The 16,027-nt window shown below is 42.8% G+C and overlaps 1 protein-coding gene across 1 annotated transcript in view; it reads right to left on the bottom strand.

The window, feature by feature from the left end:
• Positions 1-1,206: 1,206 nt before the first annotated feature.
• Positions 1,207-16,027, bottom strand: part of SF3A3 (splicing factor 3a subunit 3) — a 32,291-nt gene continuing 17,470 nt past the window's right edge. The window contains exons 13-17 of the mRNA XM_049774795.1: positions 13,383-13,547; positions 13,193-13,303; positions 11,362-11,452; positions 3,358-3,413; positions 1,207-1,508 (exon numbers count right to left, since the gene is read on the bottom strand). Of these exons, the coding sequence (XP_049630752.1) occupies positions 1,431-1,508; positions 3,358-3,413; positions 11,362-11,452; positions 13,193-13,303; positions 13,383-13,547 (501 nt within the window). The 3' untranslated portion in view covers positions 1,207-1,430. The remainder of the gene's footprint in view (positions 1,509-3,357; positions 3,414-11,361; positions 11,453-13,192; positions 13,304-13,382; positions 13,548-16,027) is intronic.

Here is a 16,027-nt window from a genome sequence, read left to right as displayed (position 1 = left end):
GTGGTGGTCAGAACTCGTTAGTTCTTGTCCCACCTCCCTAACCCTGTAAAGTTCTGGTTCCTACTCCTAGAGTAGGACTCAAGAATGGGGTAAGAATCCAGAGTGATAGTACAGCAGGTACCCTGCATGCAAACAAACCTGATTCCACACATAAATATGGTCTTCCAAGCCCTGCCAGCAATAATCCCTGAGCACTGCCAGGTGACCAAACCCCCATTAAAAAGGGCAGCAAGAGGCTACAGGTATGTTCTTTGTGCTGGGAAGCTGGATGTCTCTTTCCTACATTTTTTGCTTTCAAGGCTTTGTTGAACTATATTCCCAATGGTAATATCTAATTGCACTCTGGGCCTGATTATCATTATCGCTGTTTCTAGTTGGTTCAGTTAGGTCCAATAATCCATTCTGCTTTAGTTCAGGCCCTGGAAAGGTTGACTTATTTAAAGGAGCAAAAGTGGGCCAGAGAGACAGCACAGCAGTAGGGCGTTTTACTTGCACACAGCCAACCCAACCCAGGAAGGACTTGGGTTCAATTCCCGGCATCTCATATGGTTCTGAGCCTGCCAGGAGTGATTTCTGAGCACAGAGCCAGGAATAACCCTTGAGCAATGTGGCCCCCAAACAAAAACAAAAATGAAGAGCAAAAGTACAAAGGAACATATGGACCTGACCAGGGATGGGTTGAACTAAGGAGGAGAATATCTAGGCTAAGGAAAGGTTAGTTCATCACAAAACAGATGCCTATGACTCACCTCTCCCTCTGAACTCCCCCAATCTTTGTCACAACTTTGTCCTTAGAGGCCCTGGCTTGTTCTTCCAGTACATGTGAAAGGCTGATTCAACTCGGGCTCATGATATCCCAGGGTGATACTCATTTGAGGAGGAGGGATGAGGCTGTTAAATTTATGTAACAGAATACAGGTTACAGAAGCGTTGACACTGAAATTGGTGAAAAAGACCTAGAGGATTGCTAGGTTGGTCCATAATCCATCAGGGCATCAAAACAAGACACACTGAGATGGGGCCGGAGAGATAGCATGGAGGTAAGGCGTTTGCCTTTCATGCAAGAGGTCATCGGTTCGAATCCCGGCGGCCCATATGGTCCCCCGTGCCTGCCAGGAGCGATTTCTGAGCCTGGAGCCAGGAATAACCCCTGACCACAGCCGGGTGTGACCCAAAAACCACAAAAAAAAAAAAAAAAAAAAGACACACTGAGAACCAGGGCTGATTTTATTTTCTGACAGAATCTTTTTTAATATAAAATGAAGATAAAACACATCTCAACCCTGTGATCTGCCAGCATGGCTTGTTTTTACAAGATGCATGCTAGGCTATAAGACTACACAGCGAAGAGACTTTAGGAGCATTTGGTAGGAGAGATAGAAAAAGTAGATCCCAGGGGAAGCCCCAAAGCTGAGGTACATCCTGGAACACTAGAGTAGTCCTTGTCTCTTCAGATCTTCATATGTCTTCTTATTCACAACATTCCCACTGGAATCTTCATACTCTTCCTAAAAGGGAAGGAAACACTATTAGTGACACCTCTTGGGAAAACATTTAGAACCAATCTCTGGGAACCTAAGCTCACCCTGGCCTAAATTTGGGTCATAATCTCATACTGTGAGAATGGTGTTTATCTAAGATTAAGACAGGCTTTCTCAACTGAAGGTCTGCAAAAAGAATTAAAGTCAGACTGCTGTGTGAACTAACCTCTCTCTAGCCATCTGATGGTTATGGTTACTTACTAGTATCATCTGGTACTAGTAAGAACAGACAAATCCAATATGACCTGCAGCACCTAAGCAGTGTCAGGTGTGATGGCTAAGCACAGTGCCAGTAACAGCTGCTGAGCACTGCCAGGTGTAGCTCAAAAATCAGCAGCATGGGCTGGAGCAATAGTACAAAAAGTAAGGCGCTTGCTTTGAATTTAGCCAACCCAGGTTTAGTCCCCAGTATCCATAAATTCCCTGGACTCAGAAGGGGTGATTCTTGAATGCAAAGCCGGAATTAACCCCTGAGCATCACTAGTTGTGGTCCAAAAGCAAACATACAAACAAAAACCAAACCAGCAGCAACAAAAAAAAAACCTTGGTTGAGAAAAGTTGACTTAAGACAAATCTATTTCAAATGGTTCCCAAGAGACTCAAGTTTCTACTTTTCCAAAGCAGCCGTGCTTTCTTTTAATTTAGTTATGAGTATTAACCAGGGGCCGGAGTGGTGGCACAGTTGTAGGGTGTTTGCCTTGTACATGCCTGACCCAGGATGGACCACAGTTCGATCCCCTGGCATCCCATATGGTCCCCCAAGCCAGGAGTGATTTCTGAGCGCAGAGCCAGGAGTAACCCCTGAGCATCATTGGGTGTACCCCACCCCCCAAAGAATATCATGGTTCTCCAAGCATTGCAGGAAGCAACCTTCAAATAGCAGTAAGCCAAGAGTAGCTCTCAAGCACCACTGATAGAAAACCCCCACCACTATCTCCAAATAAAAGCTGTGCTGCTAAAAAGGAATACTTCAATCTTTTTGGGATGACTACCTCACGACCAGCAAGGACACCTTGTAATCTTATTTAACATGAGTCTGATTCTCAAGTTGTCAGCACACTAAAAAGAGAACAGACATTGAGGCCTCCAGCTTGCCATTTCACATTTTATTATTTTTTTGGGCCACATCCAGTGATGCTCAGGTGTTAATCCTGGCTATGCACTCAGAAATGCTCCTGGCTTGGGGGACCATATGGGACACCAGGGGGATCGAACCGGTCTGCCGTAGGTTAGCACATGCAAGGCAAATGCCTTCCGCTTGCATCACCGCGCTGGCCCCCCATTTCACATTTTATTTATTTTTGTTTTGGGCCACATCCAGTGGTGCTGAAAGGTTACTCCTGGATCTGCAATCAGGAATTATTCCTGGAAGGATCATATAGAATGCCAGGGATTGAACCTATGTTGGCTGCATGTAAGGTAAGCACCTTACTTACTTGTGCTGTGCTATCTTTCTGTCCCCATTTCACATTTTCTTTTGGAAGGGTGGGGTTTTCGCACCACAACTTATGGTGCTCAGGAGTTATTCCTAGCTCTGTACTCAGGAATCACTCCTGGTGGGCACAGTGGACTATATGGGGATTAAACCTAGGTGGGCCCAGTGCAAGGCAAGTGCCCTAACTGCTCCATTTCCCATATTCAATAGGAAAATACAATCTGTCTCACACAGATTTAAAGTTTGACATACTAATATCATAAATAAATTAGAACTGTAGTCAGGTTCTATAAACTGTTGCACTATACTTGCTGGGCAGCACACCCTTTATGTGTGGAGAAAGAACAATTGCTGGAGGTTCTCCCCAATGCCAGCACCCACCTCTGTGTCAGGCTGCCATCGTTCCGATGCTTTCTGAAGTTTCAGCTTGGCCCACACTGCAGGAAAAGAAATGAGCAGGAGCCAGGATTAACTAGTTTTCTTTGAGCATATGGTATTACATTACCATGGGTACTGTATTTCACCTCCATTACATACCTGGATGATCTAGATTTTGACATTTCTGCCTGTCCCAACCCAAAATTTTGGTTCTGGATCATCAGTAGGCAATCTACCAAAATCTTTGATTGAAAGTTTGGATAAAAGTCCCTTAGAGAATGGATTTGTAAAGGATGAACTTAATGTGGTACAATCTATAGAAATTACAAGGGAATGTTGATAATATTTCCTTAAAATTCATTATAAAGGATAAGGGACCACTTATCAAATATGCTTAAGGTCTGAAATATATTTTTCATTAACTTCAGAGCAAAAACATGAAATATGGCTAAGTATCTGAAAGATAAGATGGCTTAATAAATATGAGAGACACTAAAACAAGAATTTTGACTATTTAAAGATAATCATCGAAGAGGAAGGTGAAGACATCTACAGAAACTACTGTCATTTCTGAGTATTCAGATGCATATACAAGGCAAATAAAAGAACAACATGAGGGGCCAGAGCAGTGACGCAAGCGGTAGGGCCTTTGCCTTGCACGCACTAACCTAGGACGGACCGCAGTTTAATCCCCTCCATATCCCACCTGATCCCCCAAGCCAGGAGAGATTTCTGAGTGCATAGCCAGGAATAAACCTTGAGCGTCACCAGATGTGGCCCAAAAACCAAAATCAAAAAACAAAAACAAAAAAAAAACAAAACACCCCGAATCTCCAAATGGTTTCAAGCAGGCACCTGCAGAACACAGAGCTCCATGAATAGACAGGACAGGCCCATTGCACCAAAGAGGAGACAAATAATATAGCAAACTTGCTTTCACACAATCTGGGTTCAATCCCCAGCATCCTATATGGTTCCCTGGGACCTACTAGGAGTGATCTTTTAATAAAGAGCTGGGAGTAAACCTTGGACACCACTAGGTATAGCCCCAAAACAAAGACAAAAAAAGAAAAGGGCTGAAGTGATAGCACAGCAGATAGGGTTGTTTTAACTTGCCTTGAATGCAGACTATTGGGGTTCAAACCCTGGCATCCTATATGGTCCCCTGAGCCTAGGAGTGATTTCTGTGTGTCCCCCACAAAAGATAAGACAAATGATACTGCTCCATGGGCTAAGTGATTGCTTTGCACATGTGGGAAATCCAGGTTCAATTCCTGGTACTATATGGTCCCCTGAGCACTGTTGAGAGCAATCTTTTTTTTTCTTTTCCTTTTTTTGGTTTTTTGGGCCACACCCGGTGGTGCTCAGGGGTTACTCCTGGCTGTCTGCTCAGAAATAGCTCCTGGCAGGCACAGGGGATCATATGGGACACCGGGATTCGAACCAATCACCTTAGGTCCTGGATCGGCTGCTTGCAAGGCAAACACCGCTGTGCTATCTCTCCTGGCCCAGTTGGGAGCAATCTTAAGCACAGACCCTAGAGTAGGCCCTGAGCACTATTAGGTGTAGTGTATACCCTTATCCCTCATCCAAAGAAGTTGTTCATTAGCTCTGTGTGTCTGAGATAAATGTCCAAAGAAGTTGTTCATTAGCTCTGTGTGTCTGAGATAAATGGAAGTGTTCAATCACTCATTTTTCTTGCGAAGTGCTTTAAGTTAGCTGGTCCTCAAGCCAGACTTGTAGTATTCTAATAACAGATAATCCCAAAGAGATGAAAAAATTTCAATCCAGAATATATTAAAATATTGGAGACTGGACGTGCTCTTAGGGAGGTGGTTTCAAAGCCAAGACTGAGACTCATTTTCAGAATGAGGGTAGGCTGAGATAAACCCCCCAGCCCCCATACACACCTCTCTCACAGCTCACACACATCATCTTCCCAAAGGAAACAAAGTCCAGCTCCACAAATAAGATCCAAAAGAACATGATAGTCACAGAATCTTCCAAGGTAGTCTGGTCTGAGCTGAAAAGTCTAGGGCCTTCTCAGAAAGGGTAGGGCGGATTCCCCCTTCTGCCTGAAGGCACAGCAGCCCACAGCCATACCTGCCACCCTCTGATAAAAATGACCTAGCTCGGGGCCGGGCGGTGGCGCTAAAGGTAAGGTGCTTGCCTTGCCTGCGCTAGCCTTGGACGGACCGTGGTTCGATCCCCCGGTGTCCCATATGGTCCCCCAAGCCAGGAGCAACTTCTGAGCACATAGCCAGGAGTAACCCCTGAGTGTTACCGGGTGTCGCCCAAAAACCAAAAAAAAAAAAAAAAGACCTAGCTCCACAACTTAACTATATCTAACTGCCAAGACACCAAATTATTCCAGAAAAGATCAAGGACTGTGTGGAAGTGTGACATCCTAAAATTTCATAATAATGTAAACTCAGTAAGATTACAGTAAATCCGATAAAAAGAAGACCACCAGCTCAGTGACACTAAACATTAACATGGAAGGCTCAACTAGCACCAACCACTTGTCCAGTAAATCCTTACAAAATGACTTTAGTGACAACATTTGAGAAATATAACAATTACTTAAAATTGACCCTATTGGATCTAAGTTTTGATATTTCCATTTGCCTTTGTAGTGTAACAAACAAAATGAAGTAAATTTGTTTATGCTGCAAAAGGGCTGGCTAAAGTGGTTAGTGAAGAGTAAGTGATACTAGTGGAGGGAAGGTCACAGTGGTGGTGGGATGGTGTTTGAACACTTAATGTCTAAAACTGGATTATGAACAACTTGGTAAGTCAAGGTGTTATTTTTGTTTGTTTTGGGGCTACTCAGTGGCATCAGGAGTTACTCCTGGCAGACTTGGGACCAGTTGGGATGCCGGGAATCTAACCCAGGTCAGTCATGTGCCTACTTGTTATTGCTCTGGCCCCCAATACTCATGATTTTTTTATTTTGTAATGAAGGTTGAACCCGGCACCTCCAACATGCCAGGCATGTACTCTTAACAATGAAGTGTCCCAACTATTATTACCATTCTCAAAGAATAAAATGGGTATAGAAAGCTGGAAAAGAAAGGAGATTTTACTTTTCAGAGAAATCTGAAAACAATTAGAAAAGAATGAATCACCTCTGGGCACCAGTTTTGGTTAGTTCTTTAAGAAGAAGTGAAGCAAAGCCATTATATTTCCTGTTTTTGATGGGACATCTAGCCCAATAAAAAAGACAGGCACAAAGTAAGATTTTAGAAAGACAATTATTCTCATAAGCTATGTCCCAAGAGGTCCTTAAAGTATTTAGGTGTCAGGACGAGTGAACTAGCTCAAAGGACTGTAGTATATGTTTTGCATGGTGAGTATTGGGTTCAATTGCTAACACTTCTGGGAGGAACCCTTGATCCTGAGGTGGAAGTAGTACCTAAATACCACCATGTACAACACCAAAACTAAAAATAATAACCAAAAACCCCTATTAAATCCTGTCTTTTTTTTTTTTTTGTAATGCTGAGGATCAAACCCAGACCTCATACATAGAAGGCATGCACTGGTCTCTGAGCCATATCATCAGCCCTTTCATGTTGATCATTTAAACAAGATAGTAACGTCTAAACTTGATGCTGTGAGTTTGTTATCTTGATCTGTTCCTAATGATGTTGGTGAATTTGGACCAAACACCTTCATAAGGATCTCTGAAAACTTCATTCAATTTCACAGGACTCTTACCTGTATCTGTACAATGTAAAATATATCTAGGGAGATATACAAATATATAATATACATATTTTATATATGTATATAAGATATATAAAATATATCTAGTGGAGGTGGGGGACAGATTGTACAGGGTTAAATGTGGGTCCCTGGAGCTGGTATGGTGGTGCATGTGGTACGGTGTTTGCCTTGCAAATGGCTAACCTAGGATGGACCACGGTTCAATCCCCTGGCGTCCCATATGGTCCCCAAACCAGGAGTGATTTCTTTTTTTTCTTTTTTTTTTTTTTTTGGTTTTTGGTTTTTGGGCCACTCCTGGAGATGCTCAGGAGTTACTCCTAGCTGTCTGCTCAGAAATAGCTCCTGGCAGGCACGGGGGACCATATGGGACACCGGGATTCGAACCAACCACCTTAGGTCCTGGATCGGCTGCTTGCAAGGCAAACACCACTGTGCTATCTTTCCGGGCCCAGGAGTGATTTCTGAGCACATAGCCAGAAATCCTGAGCTCACCCTGAGCGTCACTGGCTGTGGCCCAAAAAGAAAAAAAAAAAAGTGGGTACCAGAGGAAGAGAGCAATGACTTGGTGAGTCTGCCTTGCAACTGTATGGTCACAAATTATAATTTCTGGCATCCCACATGTGCTAAGGCCTATCCTGAGAGCTGTATTGTCTGTAACCCCCAGTGCCTCAAGAGTCAGTAGGCTGTTAGCTATGTGCAAGAACCACAAGAGGGTAGAACCACCAATGAGCACCATAACCAAAAAAATGTGTGAGTACCATGGCCAGGATGTGTGAACTGATGAGCGAACCATAATTTGTGTACCTCCATTAAGAGTAATCCCTATGTAAATATGCCAACACCACAGCCGGATGTGTAACCTGTGGTGAGCACCACAGCTAAAAATGTGCAAGAACCACAAACAGGCATGAGTGCACCCCATTATTACAAGGGAGGGTGCACTATTTTTTTTTTTAAATACATGTATAGCACTGTAGAAAGAAAAGACAGTTATAGGCCAGTTGTGGGTTTGAATCCCTGGCTTTTGTTGATTTATAAGCTAAGTCCGACCAAGAGCTGCCTAACATCTGAAAATGTAGTTGCAAACTACCAAATAACCTCACTGGATGTTAGGGAGATTTATATCCACTGAGCTCATGCTATACTGTGGTTGAACATGGTCTTAGAAGTTTAACTGCATCTCATGTAAAAATTTGAGACAGTCGTATATAGGTATATTATGAACATACTAACCTGCCAATAAGAAAACCATAGCACTAAGACAAGTGACCTGTTTAGGGTCCCAGAGCTAGTAAGCAATTGCCTCTCAAAGTCAGCTTTCCAAGATCAGAGAGATATAGTACAACCAAAACTTGTCTTGTACACAGCTGGCTTGGATCCAGCACTCCTTATGGCACCCAGAACACAGCCAGAAGTGATCTCTGAATACAAAGCATAGAGTAGGCCTAAGCACCAAAATGTGTGGCCCAAAAGTCAAATCAAAACAAAAAAACTTCCCAGAAAGAGCTAAATACCAATAGATTAATACACTAATTATAAAAGAATACATATCTGACACTACAATTTTGGTAAATAGGGAACTGATCTTAATCTCTTGCAATGGAATAAGCTATCAGATAAGAAAAATGAGTGATAAATGAAATTACAGAACAATGTTGTACTTATGTACATTTAATACTGGTAAAATACAAGATTATGGAACTATCAACATTCCTTGTTAGAACCCAAAACAAATTAGATAGCTTGTAAGTAGAGAGAGGCATTTCAAGTAGCACACAAATCATTAATGACATACTTTGACACAAACAAAATATACTCTAACATGTGAAACAGATTGGATATATGTAATTGTGTGTGTGATGCTGGAAATTGAAGTCAGCGTCTCACAAACATAAGACATGTATCCTACTGAGCACCATATCTTGGCCCTATTCTGCAAAAATAAAGTTTTTAAGTCAAGAAAAAAACCCAGGAAAATAGATTGGGCCAGGAAAGCACTCAAAGGGCTAGTGCACATGTTTTGCATGAAGGAGTCCAGTTCAAATCCCAGCACTGTGTAATGTAATCCCTCTCTGCTGACAATGGCCCCTGAACAATATGCCAGAAATAGTCCCTAAGTACCACTAAGTGTGGCTCAAAAACCCTAAGTAAATAGTTAAAAGCTGCTTCAATCAATTAGAACTAAAAGATGATTGTTTTTAAAAACAAAAAATAGCATCTTAATGAAGTTCTAAATATAATATATCAGTAATAGATATTCCTTCGGGGCTCCTAACAGCATGACAGCTAGTCCTCAAATGCCCATATTAGAATGCATAAAGAAACAAGGAATTCTTGACTAAAAGAATAAACAAGATCACAGAAAGTATTAATAGTAAAAAAGGAAATACCATAGAACTCAGAAGAAATGGTTTCTTATTTTGCTTTAATAAATGAAGAAATTATAGGCAGTATTTAAGAATCTTTTTAAGAAGTTTTCTATTTTGGGGCCACACCTGGTGGTCCTCAGAGGTTTCTTCTGTCTCTATGCTCAGAGAAACAGAGGACCATATAGGGTGCTAGAGATCAAACCTGGATTGGCCATAAGCAAACATCTCCCCACTTTCTGGTCCCCTAAAAAATATCTGAGCAGAGGGCCCGGAGAGATAGCACAGCGGCATTTGCCTTGCAAGCAGCCGATCCAGGACCAAAGGTGGTTGAATCCCGGTGTCCCATATGGTCCCCCTGTGCTGCCAGGAGCTATTTCTGAGCAGACAGCCAGGAGTAACCCCTGAGCAACGCCAGGTGTGGCCCAAAAACCAAAAAAAAAAAAAAATCTGAGATTTATATGAAGTCACCTCTATCTAGTTTCAGATGAAGAGTGCGTTGCACCCTACCCATTTTATCTTTTTTTTATTTTGTTTTTTCGAGCCACACCTGTTTGATGCTCAGGGGTTATTTCTGGCTATGCGCTCAGAAATTGCCCCTAGCTTGGGGGGACCATATGGGACGCTGGGGGATTGAACCGTGGTCCTTTCCTTGGCTAGTGCTTGCAAGACAGACACCTTATCTCTAGCGCCACCTCGCTGGCCCCAACCCTACCCATTTTAATGTCATATTAAATTAATCCCAAACATCTCTGACCCCTAAACTTGACAAGTATCTCAAAGCCAAACAAGAAACACATCTTTTAAATTCCTTTTCTTTTGGGGGAAGAGTTACAACTGATGGTGGTCAGAGGTCATTCCTTGCTCTGTGCTCAGGGGACACCCTTGGTGGTGCTTGGGGGATAAAAGAAGTACATCTTTCATTTAACACACATACACACACACACACACACACACTCTTGGTGGTGCTTGGGGGATAAAAGAAGTACATCTTTCATTTAACACACACACACACACACACTTTTTTTAAGTATCCACCAACACACACACACACACACACACACACACACACACACTTATTTTTAAGTATCCACCAGCCCCTACCCACCCTAGATGCATGAAAAATTCTAAGCAGAATCCTCTAACAGGATACATAAGGGCACCAAAAGAATTATTTTCAGCAAATACGAAACAATCCAGAAATACTATTTTACCAGTATAGATGAAATAAAAATGCTGCAAAGTTGCTTTTCTGAACTACAATAATAAAATCATGAGCTAATCTTAAAAAAAAAAATCACAGTAGAGGCATTGAAGTCATTTTCCCCTTAATCTTTTACTTTTTTTTTTTTTTTTTTAGTGTTAATTCATGATCCCTAAAAGACTCATGATTCAGAGTATGTATTTTATATCTAAAGGTTCAGAGAGTCTGAGTTAAAGCCCTATGGCAGAGGGGAGTGTTCAACCAGGAGCTGGTGCCGAAAGATGGTAAAGTACTTTGTGTGAAACCCTACCAGAAACGGTAATGTAAACCACAGAGCCTCTTATAAAAGCAGACTGGAAGCAAATAGTGGGTGGGGACATTGTTGGAGAAAAGTGAACACTGGTGAAGGGGTTGGTGTTGAAATAGTGTATGCCTGAAACACGATCATGAATACCTTTATAATTTCATGGTGACTATCTTAAAGAAAATTCAAAATGGTTAAATAAGTTAATAAAAGCTGTTTTATATGTTTATATATGTTTTTTAGAAGAAAAATAATTGGTACTTCTAACTTATGCCCCAAAATGGAGTAACTGGATATGACTGTTGTAGCTTTCACAACAGTCTGCTCTTGGGCCTGGATTTACCTAGGTTTATGGACAATGAGTCACAGAGTTGCCACTTGGTCTGGCAATAAAGCTTACTTACAGGAGACGGCATCTTCAATCTGTGTCACATTAGCAAAGTGGGCAGTGTTTGGGATGCCCAGACACCTCATGCCATGAGCATGGCGCCATTCCTGCAAAGAGAGAAAAGGACAATGTGAAACAGGCACTCAGTTCTACCTTCAATATGCTCGCTCAACTGTGCAACTGACTCCACCTAAATGCAGCATTTTTTTTATGGACAAAGCAGCACTGCACCAGCTTCCTCAATAGGCTGGTTTATAAACCCTGTATTCCACATCCAGTATTCCTTGAAACAAAAATCACTTAAAAGTTTAAGAAAAAAATTATCGGGGCCAGGAAGGTGGCACTAGAGGTAAGGTGTCTGCCTTGCAAGCGCTAGCATAGGACAGACTGCGGTTCGATTCCCCGGCGTCCCATATGGTCCCCCCAAGCCAGGAGCGATTTCTGAGTGCATAGCCAGGAGTAACCTCTGAGCATCAAACGGGTGTGGCCCCCCCCCAAAAAAAAAACAAAAAAGAAAAAAAATTATCATGGGGCCATCAAGCCTGATAGCTTGATGTTCAGCTCAGTAATTCTTGGAGACAGTAGAGCCACAGAGCTGGTGCTCAAGGTTCCATGGGACACTGAGTGGAATTAATCCATATGCCTAACACCCTAGTACGTGGTCTACCATTTAAGCTCTCTAGCCTTTAGAAAAAAAAATGTAAGAAAAGTTACACAAATCCCACTACTAGCATATATAAGGACTACCAATGCAGGGAGCAGCAGCTTCCTCAGTAAAGGACACTGCTTCTTAAGTAAAATCTAGGACCCATCGAGAATAAAAAGATACTAACATAAAGACAGTTTTATTTTACAGAAGGCAAAATGGCATAGGGTTTATCCTGAAAGATATTTCCTGGAGATCACACTGAGAAAGTTTTAGAGATTATTGAGGACTGAGTAGAAAAGACCCTGGAACAATAAGAATATGTGTGTCTGAGGGAAGAAGAGAGGAGTTCATACACCTCTGCCATCCCTAGTATACCAAAAGTCTATTCTGTACAATGTCTTTTCAGGTACTAAGAACTCAAACAAGGGTGAATCCACTTAATAGAATACTACCCAGGATCTGGAGTGATAGCACAGCAGTAGGGCATTTGCCTTGCATGCTGCTGACCTGTAACAGACCCAGGTTCAATCCCCAGCATTTTATATGGTCACCTGAACCTGCCAGGAGCGATTTCTGAACACAGAGCCAGGAATAACCTCTGAGCACCTCTGGGTGTGCCGCCCCCCACCCCAAAAAAAAACATACTACCCAGAGAAAACTTATAAATGATGTCAGGAATAGGTCAATAAATGCCAACCCTTCTACTTTATTTATTTTCAGAAAAGTAAATACCCATTTAAGACCCAAAGAACTAAAAGACTGGTATAAAAGATAGAACACTGGGGGCCGAAGAGGTGGCACTAGAGGTAAGGTGTCTGCCTTGCAAGCGCTAGCCAAGGAAGGACCGTGGTTCGATCCCCCGGCATCCCATATGGTCCCCCCAAGCCAGGGGCAATTTCTGAGCACTTAGCCAGGGTAACCCCTGAGCATCAAACGGGTGTGGCCCCCCCAAAAAAAACACTCAGCACCCATGGGGAAATCCACCTTCCCTAAGCAAACAAATAGAAATTATTTCCTAATTCCATCCAAGGCTACTCTTGCCTTCCTGGATTGTTCCATGCCCCTGGGGGTTGGGTCTAGTATCCCCACTTTGGGAAACAGTATTCCAGACACAAGTGAACCATTCTCCTCTCAGACTGTCCCAACCCTCTTCTCTAAAAGACTCCAGTTCCATACTTCATTTTCAAGAATTCCTTACAGCAAAGTGCCGCTGAAAGGCCTTGGGTCCTCGGTAGGTATAGTTTCCACATATCTCACAGTTGTAGTTGATATTTAAGCCATGAAGCTTATACAGCCAGTAGGGAATGGGCTAAAAGAAATCAGAAAAGAACAGTATTAGAACCTGCTTCCCAACTGGATGGGAGAAAGATGGCAGCACCAGGACTTACCTTGCCATCCCAGCCAAGGGGTAGGTTTTTTGGGTTGTAAATGATCTCATTCTCTTCATCTTCACTCTCACTCTCACTGATCTGCTCTTCCTCCTCCTCCTCTCGTTCTTCCCCTGTCCTTGCCTGCTTGCGCTGTACATTTTCATGAGTGAGATGTCTCTGCTCCTGAATTGTACATAAATGCAAAGGGAAGTCAGAGAATAGTAGTACAAAACAAGAAAAAGTTTCTGGGGCCAGAGCGATACCACAGTGGTAGGGCATTTGCCTTGCACACAGCTTACCCAGGACAGACCTGGGTTCAATCCCCGGCATCCCATACAGTCTCTCGAGCCAGGAGCGATTTCTGAGCGCATAGCCTGGAGAAACTCGAGTGTCACCGGGTGTGCCCCCCCACCAAAAATAAAAAAGAAAGAAAAAGAAAAAAGGAAAAAAAGTTCCTATTTTCCTGCAAGCCTTGCTCAAGGATAAGATTTTCTTTCTCATAGCTTAAAGAGGAAGTCATTCACATATATATAAATTTTTGGTTTTCGGTAACACCCATCAATGCTTGGGGGTTATTCCTTACTCTGCACTTAGAATCACCCCTATCAGTGCTTGGGGGACTATATGAGATGCCAGGGATCAAATTAGGGTCAGATGCACGCAAGGCAAGAGCCCTATCCGCTGTACTATTTTTCCAGCCACATAAAGGATAAGTCTTTTTTTTTTTTTTAGTTTTTGGGCCACACCCGGCGGTGCTCAGGGGTTACTCCTGGCTGTCTGCTCAGAAATAGCTCCTGGCAGGCACGGGGGACCATATGGGACACCGGGATTCGAACCAACCACCTTTGGTCCTGGATCGGCTGCTTGCAAGGCAAACGCCGCATCTCGCCGCTGTGCTATCTCTCCGGGCCCATAAAGGATAAGTCTTAATTTGTATCAGAACTCCCCATCTCCCTAGGAAAAAGTCAAAGGTTTCATCATTTGCCTAAATCGCTTATCTGAGGTCACAAATTATCTAAAGGAGGAAGAAGAATTTTTTCCATCTCTAAAATATCTCCTGAAACAGTACTTCCTTATTCTCCTTATTGTTTTCTCCACTGAGTTAGCAATCTAACTTGCATTGAGTCACGCCTCACTCTTGGCTAGTTTCCATTATTTCCCCAGATTTCCCATCTACAAAAAAAAAAAAAAAAAAATCTTGGGTAGAGAGCTAGCACAGGTTAAGTCTGCCTGTATGGGACTGACATTGCTACTGCATATGATGCCCTAAGCATCACGAGGTATGATTCCTAAGCGCACATAATCAGGAGGGTTCCCTGAGCACAGCCAGGTATGGCCTAAAGACTAAAAAGGAAGAAAAACAAAAACTAGGGCCAAGAGGTTCAGAGCAATAACACAATGGGTAGGCACTTACTTGCCTTGCTGTAGCCAAACCAAGTTCAGTTTGGGTTGCTCCAAGCCCTCTAGGAGTGATTGCTGAGCAAAGAGCCAAAATGGCTAGGTATGCCCCAAAATCAACAATAATAACAATTAAAAAATAAATGAAAGTCTAAGGTTAGAGAGATAGTTAAAAAGACTTAGCACAAGAAATGCATGAGGGAGAGCTGGGTTTGATTTTCAGTATGTTTATAGTCCCCAAAACATCAAAGTGGGGGGCCGGAGAGATAGCATGGAGGTAAGGCGTTTGCCTCTCATGCAGGAGGTCATCGGTTCGAATCCCGGCGTCCCATATATGGTCCTCCCGTGCCTGCCAGGAGCAATTTCTGAGCCTGGAGCCAGGAATAACCCCTGAGCACTGCCGGGTGTGACCCAAAAACCACAAAAAAAAAAAAAAAAAAAAAAAAAAACATCAAAGTGGGAATAGTACTGCTTTCGTGGTCCAAAAACCAAAATGAACAATCTAATTATAGTATGCTTAAAGAATTATTAACTTCCTCCCGTTCAAAGGACAAAACTCAAATTTCTGATTTTTCCCCTCTGAGCACTTTTTCTTTTTTGAATCACAGCTGAACAGGGTGTATTCCTAGCTCTGTGCTGAGAAATCATTCCTGGAGGTGCTTAAGAAACAAGCTGTGCCAGGGATCAAACCAGGCAGATTGCATACTAAGTCTGGACTTCACCTGCTGTGCTCTCCATCCCCCCACATTCCTCTTTTACACTTCTACATACTTTAATTTCTCAATAACTAAACATGTAATTCCCTCTGATAGCATTTTACTCTTGTGATTGCTATTTCTTCTTATCTGGAACTTTTTCTTTTTTGGTTTTTGGGCCACACCCGGCAGTGCTAAGGGGTTGTTACTCCTGGCTATCTGCTCAGAAATAGCTCCTGGCAGGCATGGGGGACCATATGGGACACCGGGATTCGAACCAACCACCTTGGGTCCTGGATCGGCTGATTGCAAGGCAAACTCCGCTGTGCTATCTCTCCGGGCCCTATCTGGAACTTTTTTTTTCCTTAGAAAAATCAATCTTGGGGCCGGAGAGACAGTACAGTGGTAGGGTGTTTGCCTTGCACTTGGCCAACCTGGGATGGACTGGGGTTCAATTCCCAGCATTCCAAATGGTCCCCCGAGCCTGCCAGGAGTGATTTCTGAGCCAAAAGAAACCCCTGAGCACCACGGGGTGTGACCCCAAAACAAAACAAAACAAACGTAAAAAAC

Source organism: Suncus etruscus, chromosome 6, assembly GCF_024139225.1.
Source record: "Suncus etruscus isolate mSunEtr1 chromosome 6, mSunEtr1.pri.cur, whole genome shotgun sequence".
NCBI lineage: Eukaryota > Metazoa > Chordata > Mammalia > Eulipotyphla > Soricidae > Suncus > Suncus etruscus.
The sequence above is the reverse complement of the archived record's forward strand: the minus strand, read 5'-3'. Positions and strand labels throughout refer to the sequence as shown.